A 24,253-nucleotide genomic window follows, 5' to 3' on the forward strand; every position below is an offset into this window, starting at 1 on the left:
GGAGGGAGAACCCAGGGTGCTGTGCAGGGGCCACTGGAGCTCTGGTAGACAAGCCCTGCCCCAGGGCACCTGTCCTTGCTCTCTCATCCCACACACTCCAGCCCTGTCCCTCTGTAGCCTGTCTGTCCACCGTTGTACCTTCTTGCTCTTTCTACATGGCATCTCTGAATCTATTATCCCTTTGTAAAACCATCCTTCCTCCTCTTCTTATTAATTAGAACCTTGTTTTTCCATAATGAAGCCATGCCTCTTCAAACCAGCTCAGAGGGAAGCCCCTATTTTTCGCTCTAACTCTCCGCCAGTCTCTGGGATGGGAGGAGCAGCCATCTTTTGATGTCTCACTGCGGCCTCCAGGCCATAGCAGCCCTTCCCAACTTCAGCACTGTCTCTCTTCCTTCAAAGGCTTCTTCACTAGTTATTTCCCCTCTTTTGGTCCTCTGGGCTGTTACCCAGCCCTGGCAGAGCTGGTCCAGGAGGATCCTGACTTGCAGATTCCCGTCTTTGTTCTGAGGTGTGATGTGTCCTTATTGATGAGCCATCAACATCTGATCTTACTTCCTTTAAGATCCTGAGATTGGAAATCCCTCTTTCAACAACTGTCTTTCTGCCTCTTTCCCTCCTTCACCCTGCTGAATGACTGTTCTTCCTCACTGAGGTTACAGCCCCCGACCCCTCTTGGTTTCCCAGTCCATCGGCTTCCTTCTGTCACACTGTCCCCGTCCCCCAGCCTGGATGTCATGATCCTAATTCTCACTAGCCCCTAGGTCTCCTGCATATTTCGTGTCCCCCACCACCCTCCTCACACACTATCTACACCACTCCTTGGTCAGTTTTGGGGGCAGAAGTCACCCGGAGGTGCTGGTTACCATGGGTGTTGCCAACATTCTCTTTTACTTGGATGCAGTTTAATCCTTATTCCATTCCTTCACAGTGTCTGTTTCTCAATTTTCCTCTTTCTCCTGAGCTCCCACCTCATCCTCCCATAGAGAGCCAGGGCTGCACATTGGTGAATGACGTGGGCTTCTGAATCCCCCTTTGTCCTCAGCTCATGCCCCATCTTCATTCGTCTTCACCCATTCCCCACTCCCCCCGCCTCCTTTGCCATGTGCTCGTATCCTCCGCCATCTTGTTCTACCTTCTCTTCCTGGTCTCTTTTCTCACCCCTCTCCTCTGGCTCCAGCCCTCTCATCTGTACCAGGCTCAAGATTTCCCTGTCTTAACACACCCTTACCTTCACCCATTTCTCCCTACTCCTCTTCTCCAAGCTCCTCTCACCTTCCTTCCAGGTATCACCAACTTCTGGAAGGAGTACCTTTTGCTGTAACTTTATCAGCTGTTCACTGCTTCTGCTCTTCAGTATGATTCCCACCACCTCTCCTTCCTGAAACCACTTGCCTAAGGCTCACTCTTTGCCAGCTCCTAGGAGTGCTTCTCTGTCATTCGTCTGCTCTGTTGCTCCACAGTGTTTAATTCCAGAGTCATGTCTTATTTGAAACTCTCTCCTCCCTCAGCATTTGTGACTCTCTTGATTCTTTTCCTCTTTTTTTTTTAAAGGGATTCTTCAAATTCAATGGCTTAATAAAATTCCTCTGTCTCCTCTTTGCTGTATCTTTGACCTTCACTGCCGAGGAGCCCATCTCTGTCTACCTGAGACTCCTAAATTGCTCTTCTCCAGCCTGGATCATCTGAGCTCAGCTTCAGTTGCCTTGTAATAAAGCCACACTAACGTGTTCCTTAGGTCCCTCTAACTTAACATATGAAAACCCACTATTATTATCCGCTGCCCCCTCTTCACATCTGTTCCCCATCCTGTGTTAGGTGACATCTTAGGAAATGGCACCAGCATCCACTTCATCCTCAAAGCCGGAGGCCTGAGTTGCATTCTTCATCCCTCAGTTCCACATCTGTCAGTGCACATGCACACAGCTGGCCAGTCTTGTTGGCATGACAACTTCAGTGCGTGCTTCTCCTCTTTCCCATCCCAAGACTAGAGTCTAAGGTCAGGCTCCCATCCTCTCTTACCTGGGCCTCTGTGAATTAAGATACAGGTTCGGCTGCTGTAACAAAGATATCCCAAATAGGAGGTGTTAAGGCGGATAGAAGTTTATTTCTCTCCCTCATAAACGCCTGGGTAGGCGGTCCAGAATTGGCACGGTGCTTCCACAGAGATGAGAATGAGAGGCCTAGGCTCCTGGTCTGTGCTCCATCTTCATCAGGCGGCTTCCATCTCCTGGTTCTGGATGGTTGCTCCAGTTCCCATCATCATGTGTGTATTCTAGGCAGTGGAATGGGAAGAAAACACCTTGCTTAAAGGTCTGCTTTCCCTACAAGGGGCAGGGCCTCTGTCTGCCATGTTCACGGCTGCATCCCTCATCCTCCAGCACCATGCAGACACTGAATAGTCACTCAGGAAATACTTGCTGAGTGAACGATCAGCCACCACTGAAGACAGAGTGGTCAGCTTAGACCTGTCACTTCTGCACTGCTTTTAAATGGGTGGAGTGGGAAGGCGGTTCTGTTCTTGAATGCCCACCGTGAGCCCCGTGCATGTCCGTTGGTATTGACGTCGATCCTCCCAACAGCCTGTGAGGTCGGTATTATTGTATCCACTGATGAGGAAGCCACCTGAGGGTGAGGGACCTGCCTGAGAGCACAGGCTAGTAAGCAGCTGGGTGACACCTGCCTTGCTTCCAAACGCACCATTTCAGTGGTGTCAGTGGAGGAAGGGAGAATGTTGCGCTCAAGAACACTTGATGGAATCATCTTTGGTTTGCGTTGCAGCTGGAGAGAAAGGACCCCGCAGAAGACAAGGAAGACATTGAAGGCAACCTGCTCAGGCCCACCGGCGTGGCGCTCCGAGGCGCACACTTCTGCCTGAGGGTCTTCAGGGCCGAGGACTTACCACAGAGTGAGTCGGTGCCTCCTGGGTAGGAGGGCAGAGCCTGCACTGGGCTGCATCAGCTCCCTGGAGGGGAGGAGGTGGAGGGGCTGGCCCTCAACTCCCTCCCTGCCTCTCCTTGGCTTTGGCCCCCCAGGGTCTACTAAATCAGTGCCCAGCCCACCTGTCCCTCCATTCTGCCCTCTGGGGAAGCCTCAGTTCCTCTCTAGGTTTCCCAAGGGTGTTTACTGTTCTTAACTGAAAAGCAATCACAATTACGGACAAGTAATATAACTGCTGGGGGAGTTTATGGAGATGCAAGAAATTTTGAGACTAACAGCTGCCCCTAGGCTCCATTTCAACATCCTCTAGGCCTGGTCTGGCTGTTTAGCCTCCATGGACCCATTTTCTTCCTTCTCACTGGGGACTAGCACCATCTGGACCCCTCTGTTTTGTGCTCAGGGCTGGATCTCACTGATTTTCTCGTTCTCCTTGAGGAAGACCGGGCTGGAGATTGGCAGACCCTGGGCTAGGGAAGCAGCCGTTGAATGTTGGAAGGGCTTAGTGTCTCCACAGATGGAGAACGGGTGTCTAGTTTGTTTTGGACTGTCCTGGTTTTAGTACTGAAAGTCCCACATCCTGGGAAACTACTCCGTCAGCCACAAACTGGCACAGTGGGTCACCCTAGCTGTGGCCGTGTCCTCATCCTCTCAGGAAGGCCAGTGTAGCCACTGCCTGGTTTCTCACAGTGGCTTTCCCTGTATCGGCCCCATCCTGTGTACTCAGTATACACTGGGGAAATTACAGCAGGTCCTCAAATAATGTTTTGTACAACGCCTTTCATGGTAACATTGATGAGATGCTGTACGAACTTAACTCTTGTTTAGGTCAATTAGCCTGTGGTAAAATTGGTTTCGGTCTGTGTCGGTTACTTAAAGTCACAGAACCTACTGATGAAGTTAAGCACGGACTTACGGTATACTGGATAGTCTAGATCTGTGTCAAGGCAGGCTGCACGTTAGAATCCACCGGGAGCTTTCAAGCACAGATGCCTGGGCCCCGCGTCCAGGGCTTCAGATTGACTTGGTTTGGGATGGGGCTCAAACACTGGCAGTTTGGAAAGGCTCCCAGGTGGTTCGGTTGTGTTGTGGGCTGTGAGCCACTGTCTGTGGAGCGTGCATGGGCATCATCAAGCCAATCCCTGCTCATAGCACACGCAGCGTGAATCTTTGCTATTTGGGTCCCTGTTTACAAGTTTTGCGTAAAGCAAATTGTTTGAGGGTTTCTGCTTTGACTCATGACATCAATAAATGAAATGGGTTCCTTCTGTACAGGCGTACTAGAACCAAAATTGTGGGGCAAGCCTTTAAATAAGTAATGGGTATTAAATGGGCATTAAAACACATGCTTACAAACATTCTGCATTTATTGATTAAAACTACGCAGAGTGAGCCAGGTGAGCTTGCAAAGGGGGCCGGGGAACTAGAAATGTTTGCTTTGCTCAAGGTGAAGGTGCTTGATGTCTAATTCTCTGCAATGTTGTTTAAATATAAGTAAAACAAAATAGGTGCGTAAATAGGAATAAATATTTGTTAATTGCTGTTATCTGTTGTATTCATGTAGATATTACCTAGTATATAAACTTTAACCATCCCTCTCCTCTCTCTCATTCATATACATACGTACACTTATACATAACATGGACATACATTCATACATGCATACATATCTATCTGTAATAGATATGTAAGTAGTATGGCTAATTCAGTAAAATATTGATTTGGAGCAGCATAGATTAAAATTTGTTTTTTCTTAAAAAAACAAACAAAGAGAATTGACTTGTTGGTTAACCTCAGCTAAATCACTGTGCTAATGGATGTAAAGGAAAATGTCAAACAGACATCAATAATGGGATATTATTATAACAACTTCCGTCCTTTTTTGGATTATTTACTGCCCTTATTGATGTAGATTTCTAACCAATCAATTGGTGGACCTGGTCTGAAAGCCTTTGAGAGCAGGGACAGTGGGCAAGCTGTTGGCTGGGGAAGGAACTCGTGTGGTGCCTCAGGAGCTGCGGTTCAGACACGGTTCTCCCTCTTGGGAGTCTCTGGGCTAAGTGGGTGCCACAGCGTCTCTCTCAGGGAGTCCCAAGAGTGCCTGTGGACAGGTAGGTGGAAAGTCGGGGTTTTGGAGGTGGGACAGCAGGTGGGAAGTGACCAGCGTGTCTGTCTTTCTAGTGGACGACGCCGTGTTGGACAACGTGAAGCAGATCTTTGGCTTTGACAGTAACAAGAAGAACTTGGTGGATCCTTTCGTGGAGGTCGGCTTTGCAGGGAAAATGGTAAGGATCAAGGAAGTGGGGAGGTTCTTGTGGGAGGGCAGAGCACAGGACAGGGTGAGGGGCATACACGCTGCCCTTGACACCCCCCCTCAGAGGCGTTTGTGCACAGATGGGGCTGATCATGGGACGAGAGGTGAGACACTCACACAGGCCTAGCTCTGTGGGCGGCAGTGCACACGCATGTGGGAGGGTCTGCCTGGAGTGTCTGACATAGACACTTCGGTGTGGATGGACATGGGGAGGACAGAGGGACAGTGGATAGATGGAGGAACAGTTGGGGGAAAATTAATTTAATTGCATGGAAACTGGAAGTGAGGGCATATCGATAGGGAAACTTTAAAAAAATATGTCATAAAAACATAATGATTCTTTTAAAAAAAATGTATGGTAGGAGTTGGGCAGAGAAAGGCCACTCTGGGGGGGCCCTAGGGATCACGCATACATTCCTCTCCTGGCAGTGCCCATTTCTGCCCAGAGGCAGGGTTGTTGCCCCAGCCCCTGGTGATTTCTGCTTGAGCCCTCCCTCCATTCTCCCCATAGACTGGTGTGCCTCAGTGTTTGCCCACTCTACAGGCTCTTGTTAGCAGCTTAGGCCACCCCCAGCCTTCAGCTGCCACCTCTCCACAGAGGACTCCCACAGCCCTGTTTAACTCTGACCCGCCCTTCAACCCCAGACCTCCCACGCCTGTCTCTGCACATCTCTATATGCTGCCCCTTGGGCCCTTTAAAAGAGTCATCTTTTGTCCCAACCTGTCTACTTCCAGGAGCTTCCATCCTAACTGGGCACCACCATCAAAGACAGAGAATGTGGGCCTGCCTTGATTCTTCAGTCTTTTATTTATTTATTTGTTTGTTTGTTTATTTATTTAAGGAGGTCGCAGCTCACAGTGGCCCATGTAGGGATCAAACCGGCAACCTTGGTGTTATTAGCACCACACTAACCAACAGAGCTCACTGGCTGCCCTCAATTCTTCATTCTTCTAAAACCTCCCCACAGCAAACATGCCACCCCTAAGGGCTCTTGATTTCAAACATGTCTTGAGGCCCATTCCTCCTCTCTGCTTCCACAGCCACTGACATCTCTTCCCAGGACCACACAGTAGCCTGGGGTCCCTTCTCTTGTTCTGGCTCTTCCCATAGAAAGCCATCAGAATAATTAACCTAAACACAGCCCTGTCTGTACAATGAAATTCAAAACGCATAGCCTGACTGACCAGGTCCTGCCCCAACTTCTCACCTTGTCTAGATGGTCAGTATCAGCCCACAGAGTCTTTGTGTGAGTGAGAAAACAGCGCCCCTCCTGGGCAGATGCAGCGCTGCAGCCTGGCTCAGAGCCATGGAGTTGAGTGAATACTATTTTATTACCTTAATATTAACTTAAAAAGGGCCTTTAAAGTGAGAGTCAAACAGGCTTTTGAGATGAAGAAGCTATTTGGGCATCATTGATTCAGGCAGAAGCCCAAATAATGTACTGATTAGGAGACAAAGGCAGTGGGTATTTATAAGAAAGGGAAGGGGAACAATTACACCAATGGAAGGAAGGCATTTCTATTGGTGCAGATAACATAACATAGCAATGTTAATTTTAAATAATGTTTTTAATTTTCAGTCCAGTAGTCATCAGTCTAGTAGTCATAATAACTGCTTTTTTGTTATCTTTGCAAACAGTTTTTTGGGGCACAAGTTTGCTTAGGTCCAGTCCTGTTTTGCCCTGTTTTAACATTCCAAGGTTTGGGGTATAAGATGTCAATGGCAGTTCCTCTAGCATGGCAGCTTCGGCTCCATTTTAAAGTGGCTCTGTTTCTATTATTGTTAATGGTGCAAACCGCGTAGCTCACATGATGGCCGTGTGTCCTCCCCCATCTTCCCTACGTGCACTTTGGTGTCCTTTGGTGTTTTCCCCCAAAGTGTTGCATCTTTCAGTGTCAAGCTTCCGAAACCCCCACAGGTCTGATGGACTAGTTCAGGGTCCCGGGCACTGTATGCACGGCGTTCTTTTAGCCTGTTTTGCGTTCTATCCCAGTATTTGTTAGCACCTGTTTCTCTGACTTGTGGGGAAATAAGAACCGCTCTTACTTACTCCATAAGCTCGTAGCAGAGACTGTGGTGGAAATGCTTGGACATGTGGACAAATGACATCAGGTGGACACAGATTCTGCTCCCGCTCGGCTCTTGGGTCCCCTGCAGAGGAGCCTTTGAGCTCTGTGCTGACTTTAGGGAGTTGGCAGGTGGGGTCAGTGCCCTCTGAGGTCCCAGGTCCTGCCAACCTTTCTCAGAGTGTCACCTGCTGCAGCACCAGGGTTGGGAGGGGTTGAGTCGGATAACTTGGCTGTTAATAGGAAAATTGGAACAGGGCAGAGGAGAGGGCTGAGAACTGAGCTGGGTGGATGGAGGGTGGGGGCCCTGCAGCCGGCTCCCCCTTTGCTCTAGAGGCAGAGAGAGGGAAGGGGAGAACAACCCAGCAGTGCAGGGCAATTGGAGAGGAGTTAAAAAAAATTAACAATAAGCCCTAAAAGGCGAGGGTGCTGATGGAGGTGGTGAGAGTTCTTCTTCACACAGCACTTTGCAACTGTCCTTTTAGTTAATCTCGTCTTAGATTCATTTTGGAAAGAAGCAGGGTCTGCCTGCCCCTTCCACCACCACAGGGGACTCTGCGGTCCGGGGAGGGAGCCTGGCAGCCGGGGGGCTCGTCCCTGAGGCCCAGGTGTGATTTCAGGAACTGGGAAAGGCCTTGGATACGCATATGCCCCCATGTTCAGACTGCCTTCCCCCCTGTTTTATGTTTCTTTTATTTCTTCTTTTATTATTGATGTACATATTTATTAAAGAATTAAAAAAAAACCCAGAAAAAAGTAAATACAATTACCCATAAGCTACCATACAAAGTTTATGTTTGGTGACTATCTTTCCCGTTTTTTTCTCTTATGTGTAAATAATAGACATTTTTTTTTCTAACCCTTTATTTTCAATATTTGAAAACAGAAAAGTGAAAAGAATGGTTCAGTGACTATCCACCCACTGGTATGGCCTCCACTTAGATTAAACAATGAACATTTTGTGGGTTTACTTGTTCTCTCTCTATGTAGCTACTTTTCTTTTTTTCCTGGCTGAATCATGTGAAGCCTCGTTGCCGACTTCACCTCTACAGACTCCGGCATGCATCTCCTGAGAAAAAGAACATTCTTTATAACCACAGTAGCATTAGCACATCTAGAAATGAACAATTATTTCCTAATATTGTCAGATACTGGCGCATATAATTTTTCTCTGACTATCCCCAAAATTTCTTTTAGAGCTGGTTTAAATTTGTTCTGATCCAAGGCCAAACTGGAATTCGTGCTCTGCATTTGGTGGTTATACGTCTTTAGTGTCTTTTGTAGTGGTCTTTCACACCAACTCCACGACCCTGAAGTTTTGGAAAGCCCAGAACATTTGTCCATGTTCTGAATTTGTCTGATTGTTTTCTTCTGGTGTTGTTTAACTTGTTCCTCTGGCCCCTGTATTTCCTGTAAACGGAAAGTAAGTTCTAGAGAACAGATTACCTTCAGATTAGCTCTTTTGGCAAGAATTCATCATAGGTGATTTTCCATACATCATATTGCATCACAACCGGAAGCAATAATGTCAGCTCATCCCCTCATCGGTGATGATTATCTGATCACTTGATTAAGGGGGTGTTTCCAGGTCTCTCCCCTGTCAAAGTACACGCTCCCCTTTGTAGTTTGCAGGTCACCTGTGGGCAATAATATCTTGGTGCTGTGTGGATATCCTATATCCCAGCAACCTCTTACCCAGCCGTCCATGCAGCCTTGACCTCCTTGCCTGAACAAGTCAGTTACTTGGGATTGCAAAGTGGCGATTTTCGCTTTATCATTTCCTCTTCTTTATTAGCTGGCATTTTTCTGTAAAGAAGAGCTTTCATCCCCCTCTGCCCTTTTGAGTATTAATATGGACCTCAATACTGTTATGAATTCGGTGTGTTAAAATCAGTCATTATTGTGCTAGATGGATGAACCGTCCTGAAGTTGGCCATTGGGAACCGGTTCACGCTGGCTCTGCTATCCCCAGTCTAACACAGGGTCTCCATGACAATGTATGTGGGAGAGGTAACTCCGGTTTTAAACTCATTCTCACAGGTGTAAATGTTGCTGTGGGCCTTACCCAAGTGCACTTTGGGTTTGGGCTTTGGGTCAGGGTCCAATGCCCTCTTCCTGGCCTCAGGAGGGGCTTTGACAGGATAAAAGAAGAAAGGGAGGAAGCAGGAAGGCTTGCGGGGCAGTCTTATAGGACATTTAATCCAAGGCCTGGGACCAATTTCCCCAATTTGATAGATGGGAAAGTCATGTCTTGAGATGTTTTATCCCCTATTCCCAGGGATGGTACGGTGCTTGGATGATGGTTACAGCTAAGACCAACCTGCCATCAAGTTCAATGGCTTTCCTTGGAGCTAAGTCTCAGAGCTCTGGGGCTCCTGGCTGCTCCTGGGTGCTTGCCAGAACTTTGATCTCCCTAGATCTTCTCCTGTTCTGAGATGCCCCTGTCTGGTCCTGGGGCTTTTGTCTAGGAAGGTGCAGATGTCTGGAGGAGGTGATGGAGGTAGGGGACCTGGTTAAAGTAAGGGGCTACATAAAGCTGGTTGGTGGCTGGGCTGATGCAAGAAGCTGCACCCTCCATTTCCCCTCTAGAAGGAAGGGGCTGATTGTGAAGGAGGCAGTTGAGACCTTCTCTCTTGAAAGCTTTAGCCTGGTAGTCCCCAGGGCTCTGTGTCCCCTTCTCGTTCCCCCAGACACCTCACTGTGACCTCCTCCCACTCTCTCTGCTACCATTACTGTCTGTCTTATTCTGCCCATCTCTCTTTCTCTCAGTTTGCGTGTGTGTTACTTTTTCTAGTTACATCCTAATCTGAAGAGCCCTGAGGTTTTGTCCTCTGTGCCCACCCACCCCAGCCTGGCCCTCTTTGCATTTCCTCTTATGGACACTTGGTGGCACTATTATCTAAGATGTGACCCATGTCTGATTTGGGCAAGCTGCTAGGGGAGAGAGAGAGAGAGAGAGAAAGAGAGAGAGAGAGAGGTGGAGAGGCAGAGAGGGAGAGATATGTGCATACACACACACACACACACACACACACACTCACACTTCATGAGATATAAGAGAAGGAAAGTGGAGATATTTGGAGGGCAGAGCGGGGGACTTTGAGAAACAATTTTTTGTTTCTAAATGTAAGAATAAAACCTATTCGTTGTACCCCAAATTTGAAAATAATCAGAAAAACTGAAAGAAAGAAAAAAATAACCATGTTTCTGTACCCTACACCATCCTGGAGATAACTACTGTTAACATTTGTGTATCTTTCCTGCTAGTATGTTTTCCTCTCTGTAGTTCTCACTCCCCGTGTCTGTCCCACCTGCAACCCCCGCCCCTCCCACTGCTGGAAAAAAATTAGATTCAAGTTACAGTTGATTTTCATTATTTGCAGATTATGTATGGATATTTGCAAATTTGCCCGCTCGTTAAAATTTATTTGTAACCTCAAAATCGTACTCAGGTGCTTTCGTGATCATTTGCAATCACAGGTGCGGAGCCACAAAAAATTTGGGCTGGCTGACTGGCGTGTTGCCAGCTGAGTTGCAATGCCATGATGTTTTGCCTTCTTGCGTCAGCTCTCATCCCGTAAATAAGTGCCCCTTTCTTGGTCTACTTCGTGTCATGTTCTTTACTGTTGTTTCCTTTTTATTGGTGATTTCACTGTTTAAAACGGCCCCCGAGTGTAGTGCTGAAATACTTTCTAGTGTGCGGAAGTGCAAGCGGGTGGAGACATGCCTTATGGAGAAAATGCATGTTAGATGAGCTTCATTTCAGGCACAAGTTACAAGGTTGTGGCCATGAATTCAATGTTAATGAATCAATAATATATATTAACTAAGGTATCTTTAAACAGACCCACACACAAGGTTATGTATTGATGAGCTGACAAGAATGTTGTGGCAGAGGCTGGCAGGAACCTAAGGCTGTATTTCCCCTAGGAGCGATGGTTCAGTATTTGCTAATTCAGTGTTCTTGGTGATTTATAGAACGTGTAACTACCACCAATAAGGAGAATCAACTGTACCTAAAAGCAGTTTGGTAACTGCTTTTATCATCTAATATTTTCTTAGGTTACTCAATAGCCTTTGAAATCAATTTTTTGATGACAGCTGTGGGGACAGAGTCCCAGAGAGCAGCTTCCAGGCTCTCGGCCTCACATGGAAAGGTGCTGGCTCGGTTATTAGATGCCCATCAGCTGTAATCAGACGGCCATCCGCAGTGGCTGGGTGGCCATCAGTTGTTACTGGTTAGCCATTAGCCACTAATCTAACTGCTGTGGCTACGTTGGGGGGTTGGTTGGCAGAGAAGCAGATGGCAGATTGCAGATTGTGTTGATCCTACTTCCTGTGTCTCGCCCGGCCACCAGCGAGACTGGGGGCAGGAAGACCCCTTGTTGGGGTACTGGCGGATGTTTGCTTTTGTGTCTCGACCAGCCCCCATGGAGAATATAGTGGTATGACTCCCCTATCCATGGCTCTGTGGGTGTTCCTTTTTGGCCTCACTGTGTCCTGCGTTCTTGTGTGGGGAGCGGGAGCTGAGTCCCTGCATGACAACTGCATACTGTTCCATTAGATGAATATAATGTGAAATTTAACCTATTTTTGGATAATCCTTTTTGTTCTTGCAGTTTTCCTATTTTATGAACAGCTCTGTGACAAATCAATGTATAGGAATCTTTGTCAACACTCTGATTGCTTTTCTATTGGGAAGTTTCTAGAACTGGGTCAGACGGCTTGCTTATTTTTAAGTATTGGATAAAGGTGGCCAAATAGCCCTCCAGCAAGGTTGTACTAATTACATTCCATGAGGAAGTGAAGGACGGTTTAAAAAACAGACTTAGAGACAGAGGAGGAGGGGAAGCTTGGTGCTGCCTTGGCCGAGTGTGGGGAGTAACAGGTGTGGGAAGGCTGGTGGGGACTTCTAGTACCAGAGACAGTGCCGGCGTCAGGGTGGCCATGGCTCCAGCTGCTATTCACGTTCCCAGACCCACATCCCAGTGCCTCTCTCAGAGGGAGCCCTTGGCAGGCAGGTCAAGCGCTTCGCTTGCTGTGGAGAAGGCCTACAACTCCCTGCATCGCTCGTGCGAGCGTGGGGCAACCTGTGCCTTCTTGTTCCAGGGAGCTGAGGCACGACTTAGCAGCACCTCTCAGCTGTGTCTGGGTAGGGTCCTTTCTTTTCCTTTTAAAATTTTGTTCATCAAAGTTTTGAATTAGGTAATCTATTTATTCTATCAATCAATCAATCAATCTATCTATCTATCATTTATCTATCTATCCATCTATCACCTATATATTTCTGTCTGTCATCTATTATGCAAACTCTCCCTCTTGCTCCATACTCATCCAACAGTTCATCATTTCCTGTCCTCCCTTGCAAATGAAACCACTGCAATTAGTTTCCTTTGCATCATTCTGGTTTCATTATACATATACACAAGCATATCCGACTATAAATTCTTAGCTTTTACCCTTTGAACAAATGGTTGCACATTGCACTCACTCTTCTGCACCTCAATTTTAATTTTTCCTCCAGTTTTATTGACATATAATTGACATACAAAACTGTACAAATTTATATCCTACAGCATGACTTCTTGACTTACATATATTGTGAAATGATTACCATAATAAGTTGTTAACATCCATCATCTCTGTAGATACTCCCCAAAGAAGAAAAACATATTTTTTCCCTTGTGATGAGAAATTTTAGGATCTAATCTCTTAACAACTTTCAAATATGCCATGCAGCAGTGTTAACTATAGTCAATGTGTTAGACATGACATCCCCAGTACCTAGCTCTTCAATTAATAAGATAACTTGGAGATTGTCTCATCACACAGCAGTCCTCACCTTCTTAGTGCTGCATAGTACTCCATCGTGTGGATGGACAATCATTTATTTAACCCGTGCACTATTGGTAGACACATGGGTTGTTCCAAATCCTCGCCAGTTCAAGCCATGCTGCAGTGAATAATCTCACACGTATGCCGTTCTGCACATGTGCAAGTATTTCTGTAGGAGAAATGTCTAGAGGCAGAGCCGGTAGGTCAAAGGGTATTTGCATTTGTAATTTTGACAGATAGTGGCCAACTGCCCTCTGGAGGGGTCAAGTTTCCCCAAAGCCTTGCCAATAGAGGGCTGTCAGACCTTAGAGATTTTAATGAATCGGATAGATGAGAAGTAGTATCTCATTTATTTTATTTGTGTTTCTTTCATTATGAAGGAGGTTGAGCATCTTTTTATGTGCTTTACAGCCCTTTGTATACCCATTCTTGAAACCTATGTCCAATTCTGCCCACTGTTCTGTCAGATTGATCACACAAGGGCCACATCCTGGCACCCATCCCTGCTCCAGCATTTTCCTGGGCTCTTCTCATAGGGAGGAGGGGAGAATGGGGACAGGAGCCTGCACAGGGCAGAGCAGGGATAGCGACAAAGTCTTGGCCCCTGGGGAGGCTGCACCATCATCTTGTGAAGAAATGGAAGCCCCTGATCTAAGCCAGATGCTCATTAAATGAGATAATGCAGGTAAAATGCTTCACACAAGGCAGGGCCCATAGTAGATGCTGTGAAAAAGGCTGTGCGTTATTTTTATGTGTAGGACATGCGAACCTATCAGGATCTATATACCTGAAACCAAGCCTTTACCTGTTGTCCCCATGTGCGTTCAGGTTGCCCTGGACTGGCTATGAGGCCTGACACTGCTCCAGGGGCTCCAGGGGCTCCAGGGGCAGAGCAGAGCCCACAAGCTGCTGGGTTGGGACTGGTTTCAACCTCTGCTAGGTTTCTGGTTTGTGGAAAGCCCAGTCTAAAGAGCAGGCTGGTCTGAGGCAGACTGCGGCTTATGGGGTTTGTATCTTTACTGAGTTTTCCTCTCACTCTGTGCACGGCCCTGGACCCAGCCCTGGCCCTTCAGCTCCCTTCTCCCTTTCTCTTCCCCCACCTCTAAACTCCTAGGAGTCACTGTCTTTCAAAGGAGCAGGTGGTCTGGGCTGATGGGCAGAAGGAGTGCTGCAGGGCCTATGAGAAAGCCAGTATGGACTCAGGGCCCCCACATTCAGGGTGGTGGCCATAATGGAAGGTGGGGGAGGGGGATTTCCAGCCAGAGGTAAGAGCTAAGGGTGAAGGGCTGTGGCATTCAGGTGGTCTATTCCCCAGCTAGGTCTGACCTAGCACTGAGCTTTTTGTGTCTGCAAATATTCCTGTGTCTGAGCCCACTGCACAGGACCCCAAGCTTCTCAGGGCCTTCTTCCCAGCCTGAAAGGTGGCCAGCATGACAGAGAATGGCCACTGGCTGGCTTTGGGTCCCCAAAGGAGTCCAGAGTCCCTACGTTGCTCCATCCACCTGTCCTCTGTGTTTTCTAGCTCTGCAGCAAGATCCTGGAGAAGACGGCCAACCCTCAGTGGAACCAGAGCCTCACGCTGCCTGCCATGGTGAGCCTTGCCCCTGTGGGCCCTCCCACGAAACCCCAGGCTCCTGCCGCCCCAGCATCCTGCCCACATCCCCGGCTTCTGGTTCTTCAAACGGCTCCCACACCCACATGTCTCTCTTCCCTCTCTAGTTTCCTTCCATGTGTGAAAAAATGAGGATTCGTGTCTTAGACTGGTGAGTTCTGAGCCTCAGTGGCTGTCCTCCGGGGTCACTGGATTCTTCAGTTTCCTTCAGTTCGGTCTGGGCACAGTGGGAGAATGTGTTTCGGGGGAGGCAGTCTCCTCTGGGGGAGGAAGAGGAGGAGACGGTGTGTGCTGTTCTTGGGAGTGTTTCTCAACCTCAGCAGGATGATGTACTGGAGTAGGAAATTCTCCGACGTGGGAGACTGTCCTGTGCATTGTAGGATGTTTAACAGCAACCATGGCCTCTCCCTGCACCCCCACCCCCAATACCCAAAATGTCTCACAGCCCTGCTTGTAGGCAGATAGGAGGGCAGCCAGGTGGGGCTGGGAGGGCTCTGGGAGCCTGAGATCCCTGAGGCTAGGAGGGGCCAGGAAGGCTTCCTGGAGGAGGTGGGGTTTTGATAAATCCAGGATGAGGGCATTCCAGTGAGGAGAGGATCATAAGCAAAGGTGAGGAGGCTGGGAAGAGCAGTTTCTGGGGAGATAGGCTGTGATGGCTCCTGGGTTGGTAGAATGGCATGGAAGGGTCTCCACGCAGAGGAAGTGGGCAGGGTTGCCTGAGCAGGGGATACCACTGTGAGCTTGCAATAGGCGAGGGCTGCAGCCACAGGGACATCTGAGAGAAGTCATAGTATCTACCACGTGTTGAGTACCTACTGTGCACCAGGCCCTGTGGCCAGCAAGCACTTTACTCTCACAATCTCGCTTGACTCCTCCTTTACAGTTGAGGAGGTAAGTTTGCCAAGATTGAGTGACCTGCCTGAGGTGACAGCTGGGAGCAGCTGAGGCCAGGCTCCAACCCAAGCCTGCGTCCCCGAGGCCGGATTCTTACCCCCTGGGCTGGGCTGCCCCCTGCTGTGTGGACGTGGTCCTTCTCACACCTGAGGGGCCCACAGGGGTCCACACGCTGCTCTCCAGGACCTTCTACACGCCAGGCTTTCCAAAAAGAGAATTGTCCTTTCTCTGTCCCCAAAAAGTCATGGCCCTGCGGTTCCCACTGTGTTGTCCTTTGGTGTCATGCCCATGGCACCCCCAACCAGGAGGCTAATGAGAGACTAGGGAAAACCCCCAGGCCACAGAGCCATTACAGTGCACGCCAGTTCCCTGGGCCTAAAGAAAACAGCTTGTGAGAATTAGAGGCGAGGAAGGGAGCCGCAGGCAGGGCCAGGAGGGAGGGGCCTCTCGGGCCCTGACCGCCGGTATGTTCCGTGGGGAAGCGGTTTGGGGGAGAGCGTGATCTCTTCATCGTAGCTCAGGGTGTGTGTGCGCATGTGTGTGCGTTGTGTTGGGTGGGGGCGGCTGGCTGTGTGTGTGGATGCACGTGTGCGTGTGTGCACCTGGTGCAGTTGTCCCCTGTGTTGGGGACGGGCCTTGCCTGAGTCTGGGTGAGCTTTGTCAAAGGCATCGGCCTACTGTACAATCCAAACACATTACGGAATCTGGTGGTTGCTTCTCTGGTTTGGGTTGAAGTGGCGTTTTTTATTGTGAGTCTATTTTCAGACTTGCTGTATTTTCCAAAAGCAACCCCAAGCCCCAAAACCCAACTTTTGGCCAGAAAGCATTCTGCTGTTACAAGCTCCTATCCAGAACAGTGCTTTCTTCCCAGAAAACTCAGATAAACTTATGTTATTACCTGAATCCTGGAAATACGATCTAGTCCATATGGCCTTTTCTCTGTAACTTAATCTTCCATTCAATTCTTTAATTTCTTTTTCATTAAGAAACAAAACACCAGAACCCCCAGCCCCCCACCTCCATAAAAACAACACCTCTTCCTGTTCTTTTTCCCTCCTCACCAGATTCAGGTAAGCCCCAAGGTCAGAAATCTCATTCCTCCCCAAGGGCTGGTCTTTTCCAGGAGTTGGTCATAGAGGCAGTTTAAGAGTACCCTTAACTGTCACTTATCTGGTGTTGATAATCTCATTGTTAAATGTTTAAAGGAATTTTTACTTTCCAGTTCTTATTAACATCCTTCACCAGGAAAAGTGATAAACATCTGTGCTGCCAATTCACTCTTCCTAATGTAGCCCCTGCACCGATGGAAATATTTAAAACTGACACTTAATCACCTCCCTGGGAAATACAAAGAGGAAGGAAGGGAGCAGCAGAGATCAGGTATCTCCTGGGTTTAGATTTAAAAGAGAATAAAATCACCCTGCCCAGGTGCCTTTTACAATGGGGCTTGGGTGTATCATTGCCTGAAGCCTCCCTCCAGTGGCCAAAGCACAGGAAGCAGAAGAGGAAGCCTGCGGGCTCCAAAAAGAAAAAGAGGGAAAATGCACGCGGGGAAACTTCCAGAAGGAGATTGGCCTTGCCCAGCCCACCTCAGCAGGATGACATACTGGAGTAGGAAATTCTCCGACGTGGGAGACTGTCCTGTGCATTGTAGGATGTTTAACAGCAACCATGGCCTCTCCCTGCACCCCCACCCCCAATACCCCAAATGTCTCCAGACATTGCCACGTGGCTCCTGGGGATCAAAACCTCTGGCTTGAGAGCCCCTGATCTATCCTGACGAGGAAGCAGTAGGTTGCTGCAATCAAAGCTCTGCTTTCCACGTCTGGCATTTCCTGCTCAAATCCCAGCTTTGCCATCTTGGCAAATTACTTAACCTTCTAAACCTCCGCTTCCTCATGTGAAATTAGGGCTAGTTATAATAGCTACCTTGTAGGGCTGATGTGAAGACATGAGCTAAGTCATGTAATGGTTTTAGTACAGTGCTTGGCTTTTAGTAGGTGCTCAATAAACATCAGCTGTTACTATACATCATTATCAAAGGGAGCAGGTGTGGGACCCAGAGGGAGGGTCTGCACAGGACATTGCTGGCTAATGGGTTCACCAATCAGGTAGTCTCCTCAAGCTCCTACCCACAGTCCTCTAGGCTGTTTGAGAGGGGAGAAGCCTTCTTTCTGGGAAGCAGGACAGGCTCCCACACCACGCACGGGGCAGTGTGTGCCATGGCACACGGCAGCAGGAGTCAGAACACCAGGGTTTCAGTTCTGGCTCTGCCGCTCCTCCCAGGCTGACCTTGGGCAAGGACTTTCCTAGTTCTAAGCTTTAGTTTCCTCATCTGTACAATGGAGGGGATAATAAAAGTACTTGTTTCTCAAGGCTGCTGAGCAAAGGAAGTTAAAAGTGGTTTGTCACATAGAAAGTCAGCTACAAAAAGGAATAGTGCATTAGGATTGGGTAATTTAAGACCATGGCCTTGGAGATATGTTTCTCCTGGTCACTCGGTTTTCTCCATGGTCTGGATATTTCTTGAGCTCCTGAAGCCTGGCTCTCCCTGGGTCTGGCGGCCTGGCTCCCCAGCCTGTCTCCTGCCTCTCGCCTCCTCCCTCTCAACCTGCAGATGTCCCCGCAGGCATCCAGGCTGGTGGATGGGGTGCTGGTGGTCAACCAGCTGGGCTAGTTCCCTCCTGAGGACTCTTGAGCAACACTTTCTTTCCAGGCTCTTTATCCCTAGGATTGCCTGGCCTCAGTGTCACACCCAATATGAAGACTGGGGTCCCTAACAATGTCCATTTCCTTCTGGGGGGGCTGTGGTCTGCGAGCCCCTTCCCCTGGTCAGGCCCTCTCCGTTTCCCTGCTGTAGGGACCGCCTTACCCACAATGACATCGTGGCCACCACCTACCTGAGTATGTCGAAAATCTCTGCCCCTGGAGGAGAAATAGAAGGTAAGTCCCCCCTCTGTTCTGCCTTCTAGGCCCCCATGCTCCCCCTTGTTCACCCCTGCCCGTCTTTACCTCTAGTTGTAAGAGTTTACTGAAAAGGGAAGATTATAAGGTCTTTGCTGCCCGTTTCCCAGGGAGAAAGGCTCTGGCCAATGAGAGAGATGGGCTGGCAGGCATTTAGGATTCTCTGTACCTTGGATGGTGGCCTGCACCACCGAATGGTATAGAGAGGACAGTTCACTCCTGCAGATAACACTGGTGGCTGCAGCCACGCCGTCCATTGGGTTCTGTGTTGGCCGACTGGGCTCTAGCAGTGTCTATTCTGAAACAACTTTCATTGGTCTGTTAAAAAGTAGTCCATGATTGTTTAAAGAGACAATCTGAAAGAAGAATATACAATTTACCCATGAAATTGCCCATAAGCCTACCCTCCCAGATAGGAACAAACTTGATATTCTGTAGGTATGTACACACATGTGCATGTATATATATGGATACACATACATGTATGTATATATACATATATACACCAAAAAACTTGTTTTAAAACAATTTTCAATTATTTTGAAAATTTGTTTTTTGACACTTGGCAATACAACAATACAACATAGATATTATTAAACATTCTTCTACAGTATAACTTTAAATGAATATACATGTTCTATGTGTGAATGTACCATTATCCACAGTAGCTGGCTAATGTTAAATTAAAATATTTTGTAATTTTTGCATGTTATAAATGACTATATTGAATATTTTTGTAGTTGAATCTTTATGCAATTCACGATTTTCTTTTTAAATGAATACCTAGAAGTGGTATTGCTGTGCCAAAGGATTTGAACATTTTAAAGCTTTTGGTGTATGAAAATTGCCTTTCCAAAAGACTGGACTAATTTACACTCTAATCACTCATATAAGCCTATTTTGCTATACCCTCACCAATACAGGGTAAAATAATGATATTGAAAAAGAACTTTGTTAATTTGATGGGTGAATTTCATTGTTGCCTTTTCATTTCCTTGATAATTGATGCAGTTGACCAATGCAAATTTAAAAATATTTTAATAATTATATTTACAGATTATATACTTTATTCTATTATAAATTGTCTGTTCATGTTCTTGTTCATATTTCTTATAGTATGTTTGCCTTTTTCTCATTTTTTGGTAAGAGTTCTGTATGTTTATGGCTGTTAACTTTCCCTTGTCATATAGGCAGTAAATAATTTTTGTCAGTGTTATTTTACCACTTAATAGTTTTTGACATGTAGAAATTAAAAATTTTTATGTAGCCAAATCTGTTAATCTTTTCATTAGTGAATAAGGCAAGGATCCAATGTTACTTTTTAAAAACTTGTTCTTTGGTGACACCAACACTATATATTGAATAATCTTTTCCTGTATTTTGAATTTCCACCTTCATCCCCTACTAAATTACTAAATGGGTTGTTGGGCTTGTTTCTTGATTTTCTATTATCTTTAATTGGTATGTCTTCCTATTGTTTCTTAGGTTTTGGTATTTGGGTTATGTTAACTCTGTAAAATTAATTGGAAAGATTTAAAGTATTTTCTAACATCTGGAACAGTTTATATAACATAAGAATAGTCTTTTGAGGGTTTGAAAGAATTCACCCATAAAACCATATGGGCTGGGTGCCCTTTTTGTGTGGGTGTAGTACTAGCTCTTTAAAAAATTTCTAATTTCTCCTGTGATCATTGTTATTTTCAGTTTGTTACCTTTACTGTAATAAGTTTTGATAAATTATATTTTCCTAGAAAAGCATTTATTACATTGAGGTCTTCTAATTTATTTACAGAGTGTTGGGCAGATCAGTAATTTAAACAATTCTCTCTACCTGTGATATCTCCCCCTTTCTTATTTCAAATGATATGTGTTTGAGTTTTCTTTCTTTTTTTTTTTTTTGTAATTAGCCTTGTTAGAAGTTTTTTTTCTCCGATTTTATTGGATGTTTCAAACAATCTGCTTTTGGATTTATTTATCAATTCTAATATTTTTTCCTAATTTTTTATTTTCTCATCTTTTTACTTTTTCTTTAATTCTATTTAGACTTATTTTGTTTCCTATTTTAGCTTTCTACTTAACTTTTTGTGTTTATTTTCAGTATTTCTTATTTAAGTAATGAAAGTATGGTTTCTGTCCCATATATCATGTTTTTGGCTTTCAGCAAACCCCAAGGTTATATTTAACTCTATTTTTTACATTGAAATATTTAATCTACACATTTATTTTGGTGTATTTTCAGAGAGCAGTTTGATTTGATTCCTTTGTAGGTAGTCTATTTTTTCTAACTAGATGCTGCTTGTAGGAATGTATCTTTTTTCTTATAGTTTATAAAAAAATTACTTCAATTAATCTAGGTGCAGGACTCTTCATTGAATTTTGTGTGAGACATGGTGAATTCTTAAATCTGAGCTGAGGAATAATTTCTTTTATTCTAACATTACAGCATGGACAGCTGAAGGCAGGGTGGAGTAGGGGTAAGAGCTGCAGTTCTGGAACCAGTCAGCTTGGGTTCCGGTTCTGCTGCTTTGTAGTTGAATTTCTCCAGTCTCCTCTTACAGTCCCAGCCTCATAGGTTGTTATAAGGATCCAGTGAGATTACAAATGTATAGTTCTTAGAATGTTTGGTACATAATAAGCCCTAACATAATGTTTGCTGTTTAGTATCATTATTATTAGCTTTTTGCATCACTAATCTGATTTTTTTCCTTGTATTCTGCTTTTTACTGTTTCCCATGTGGTTTAAAATTGGCTGTTGCACTTTTTGTTTCTTGTCATGCCCTCTTTTTCTTCAATCATTCTTTTTAATAGTTCCCTTTCGACCTTTGTTCTCTCCGTGAAGTTTTGTTTTGTACCACAAAAGCTATGTCTTCTTGCACTTTAGTCAAGATTCAAAATCATTTCCTGAGAATTTCAGGTGAATGCGCACTTGAATCTTACAGATGCCGTTTCCCTATTCTGATTGGCACTGTTATTCTTTCTTCCTCCTTTACTCACCCTATAACAAGCTCTGTTCACTGCTGGTGTCTTTCTACAGAGAGGTGTGTGGGTCTCTGTCCATGCATCTTGTCAGATCTTTACCTGGAAGATAGGTTGATGTGCCCAGTTTCTGGAAGACTCCACCTAGTGCTATTGAAGTTGACCAATCCTGTCTCTTACGTTCTCCGAAACATTAAAACAAAACAAAACGAAACAAAGCTTTTAATGATAGAGAATTCAAACAACGTAAAAGTAAAGAACTGTACAATGAACTCCCAGGTGCCTTTGCTCAGCGTTAGCATCTAGCTGTTCTTTGCCCTCTGATTTCATTATTGATGCTTGTAATTAGTGGAATACCCAAAAACTGCCTCCAGAAGGCACTGCTCTCTGGGCTCTTTCTGTCCCAGTCCCCACCTCCACCCCCTAATTGTGGGAACTGCTGTCCCAGGGTGTGGACTCCCTGTTCAGATAATTTCTGAGAATGGCTGTCTTGGATGTTAAGGTAGAAATATTTGAAGTGGGGGGCAGTGCATCTTGAGGGTGGGGAGGGAGAGAGGGTGTTCTGCCCCCTCACAGATCGGATGTCCTGGTATGGAAGGAATCTCTTCTCCAGTTTTCTGCCTGGTGCTATCCCTGTCTCCAAATCCAGGAACAGACCCTGGTAGAGGCACAAATTGAACTTCTGACTGTTTTCTGACAGCGCTGTTTCATGAGGCTACAGCTGTGTCTGCCATCAGCTGCCTAAAGGAAAGTTTAGATCCTAGTCCCGCCATCAGTCTTCCTGCTGGTGGTGACGATGGCTTTGGTCTTTTTCAGGGTTATCATGAATATTTTAATAGCAACGTTAGAAAGACGTTTATTTGGCCACTAGATGGCGCTCAGACCATGGGCAACGCCGTGTGGTTCAGGGAGGCATGCAAAAGCCAGACCACCGTCTCCTACAGATTGTTTTGGAAATAGATGAGCATATTCCTACCACCAGCTAACTAGTTTAAAATGTTCTGTTAAATAGCTTGCTCTCTGTAAATAAAAGAGTTACTGCACAAATGAGCCGTTCACGATTGCTCTGATGTCCCTTCCCTCAGAGATGTGTCCCTTTCCTGGGCCCTGAAGGTTTGCACTTGCCTTCTCCCTGTCAAGCTTCTCCCACTTGTCCTGAGGCCACCTCAGAACCTGTCATTGCACTTTTCCTTTTAGCTCTTTGTATTTTTCTTCACGTTTGGGGATTCTAGCACGACCATGCTTTATTTCCTCACTGCTCTCAAAACCCGAACTAAACCGAACTATAAAAATAGTTTTTTTCTCTATATTTCCTGCCTCATGGTTCACCAGATTTTTTGGTCCAACCCAGAGTTTTTGTTTTCATGTTTTCATTTTTATTTCCAGTAAGGACAGGACCTAACACTAGCCTCTTAAGCACTTCTGCCCACAAGTTTGCCTGGGCACACTTAAGTATTCCTTGGATTCTGTGCTCCAGAGCATTTACTAAAAATTTTGTTCTCTAAAAAGGAGTGCTTACCTGAGATGCTGCAGTTCTTCTGGAAGGTAACGGCGCATGAGACCTGTGAAACCTACACAGATTCTTTTATAATTTTATACATATGAAAATCATGCTACATAAATAGCACTTGTGTCCTTCATTTTATTCGACAGCAAAGAAATCTGAAGTTAGTTTCTTTTTGTCTTTCGAACATAGATTATGGTTGATTTCCCAGCAGTTCTTGGTTTTTCTTCCTGCCTGGTGCCGGCTGGTGTCAGACAGCCAAACCGTGGGCGTGGGAAGTGTGCCTAGAGGCAGAGGGAGCCGGCAGGGCTGGCTGTAGTAATGGCCGCAGCCTCTCGAGGAGGAGACACCGGTGTCCCCAGGACTGTCTGCGGAGCTGGGATGGGGCTGTAAAGTGTGGCGCACTGGGCTGGGAGGGCCTGCTCGCGCTCTCCCTGGGCTTCCCGCAGGTCGGAGAGTTGGGCTTGGCTGCTCAGGCCACAAACTGGGAGTGTTCATCTGTGTTTTGGGGCTTCCACAGCTCCAGTTCCTTGGGCTTAAGGGAAAACACACCAAAACACTTGTGTTTTGGCAGAAGTGTGATAAGGACTAAATAGAGGCGCTGTCCTGGGTGCCGTCACTGGTCACTCTGCCCTTGACTTTATGAGCTGTTTGCAGACACAGGGGAGAGAACCTGGGGTGACCCTCAACACCTGGAGACCTGGGACCTTGCCCCCAAATGAGGAATCCTTGGCCTAAGTTGTCAGCAGGACCACGTCTTAACCCAGCACTGTGCTTGGTTAGGTCTGCTGAACAAACAAACAAATGAATGAATGAATATAGGAAGAATGAATGAAAGGTGCCTTTGGGAAACAGGCTACTCTGCGGCCACCCTCTTGGTCCTCCCAGCCACCAGAGGCAGGTGTTGGTCAGATGGCTGGTGGGATTAGGTGACAGCTGTATTTGCAGCTAGGATTCAGAGTTGGTCCATGGGTGGGAAGGCACGTTTGCCTCTGCACCAAGCACGTGGGGGTCAGAACTACGACCTCAGCCTCATTACCTGTTTGTAATCATTTGGAAGGAACTTAAAAATGGAATCTGTTTGCTTCCGGGGGGCCCTGACCACTACTCTCCTCTGGGTTGCAGCTGGGCTGGTGCCGGTCCTCTCGCT

General features: G+C 46.5%; 1 protein-coding gene across 24 annotated transcripts in view; it reads left to right on the forward strand.

The window, feature by feature from the left end:
• The window catches only part of DYSF (dysferlin), a 201,104-nt gene that overhangs the window by 57,809 nt on the left and 119,042 nt on the right, over positions 1-24,253 (forward strand). For all 24 annotated transcript variants that reach the window (XM_019718953.2, XM_074332153.1, XM_074332151.1 and 21 more), the window contains 5 exons: positions 2,782-2,908; positions 5,119-5,222; positions 14,676-14,744; positions 14,873-14,916; positions 18,520-18,602. In XM_019718953.2, coding sequence (XP_019574512.2) covers positions 2,782-2,908; positions 5,119-5,222; positions 14,676-14,744; positions 14,873-14,916; positions 18,520-18,602 — 427 coding nt within the window. The remainder of the gene's footprint in view (positions 1-2,781; positions 2,909-5,118; positions 5,223-14,675; positions 14,745-14,872; positions 14,917-18,519; positions 18,603-24,253) is intronic.

This window comes from Rhinolophus sinicus, linkage group LG05 (assembly GCF_036562045.2).
Source record: "Rhinolophus sinicus isolate RSC01 linkage group LG05, ASM3656204v1, whole genome shotgun sequence".
Classification (NCBI taxonomy): domain Eukaryota; kingdom Metazoa; phylum Chordata; class Mammalia; order Chiroptera; family Rhinolophidae; genus Rhinolophus; species Rhinolophus sinicus.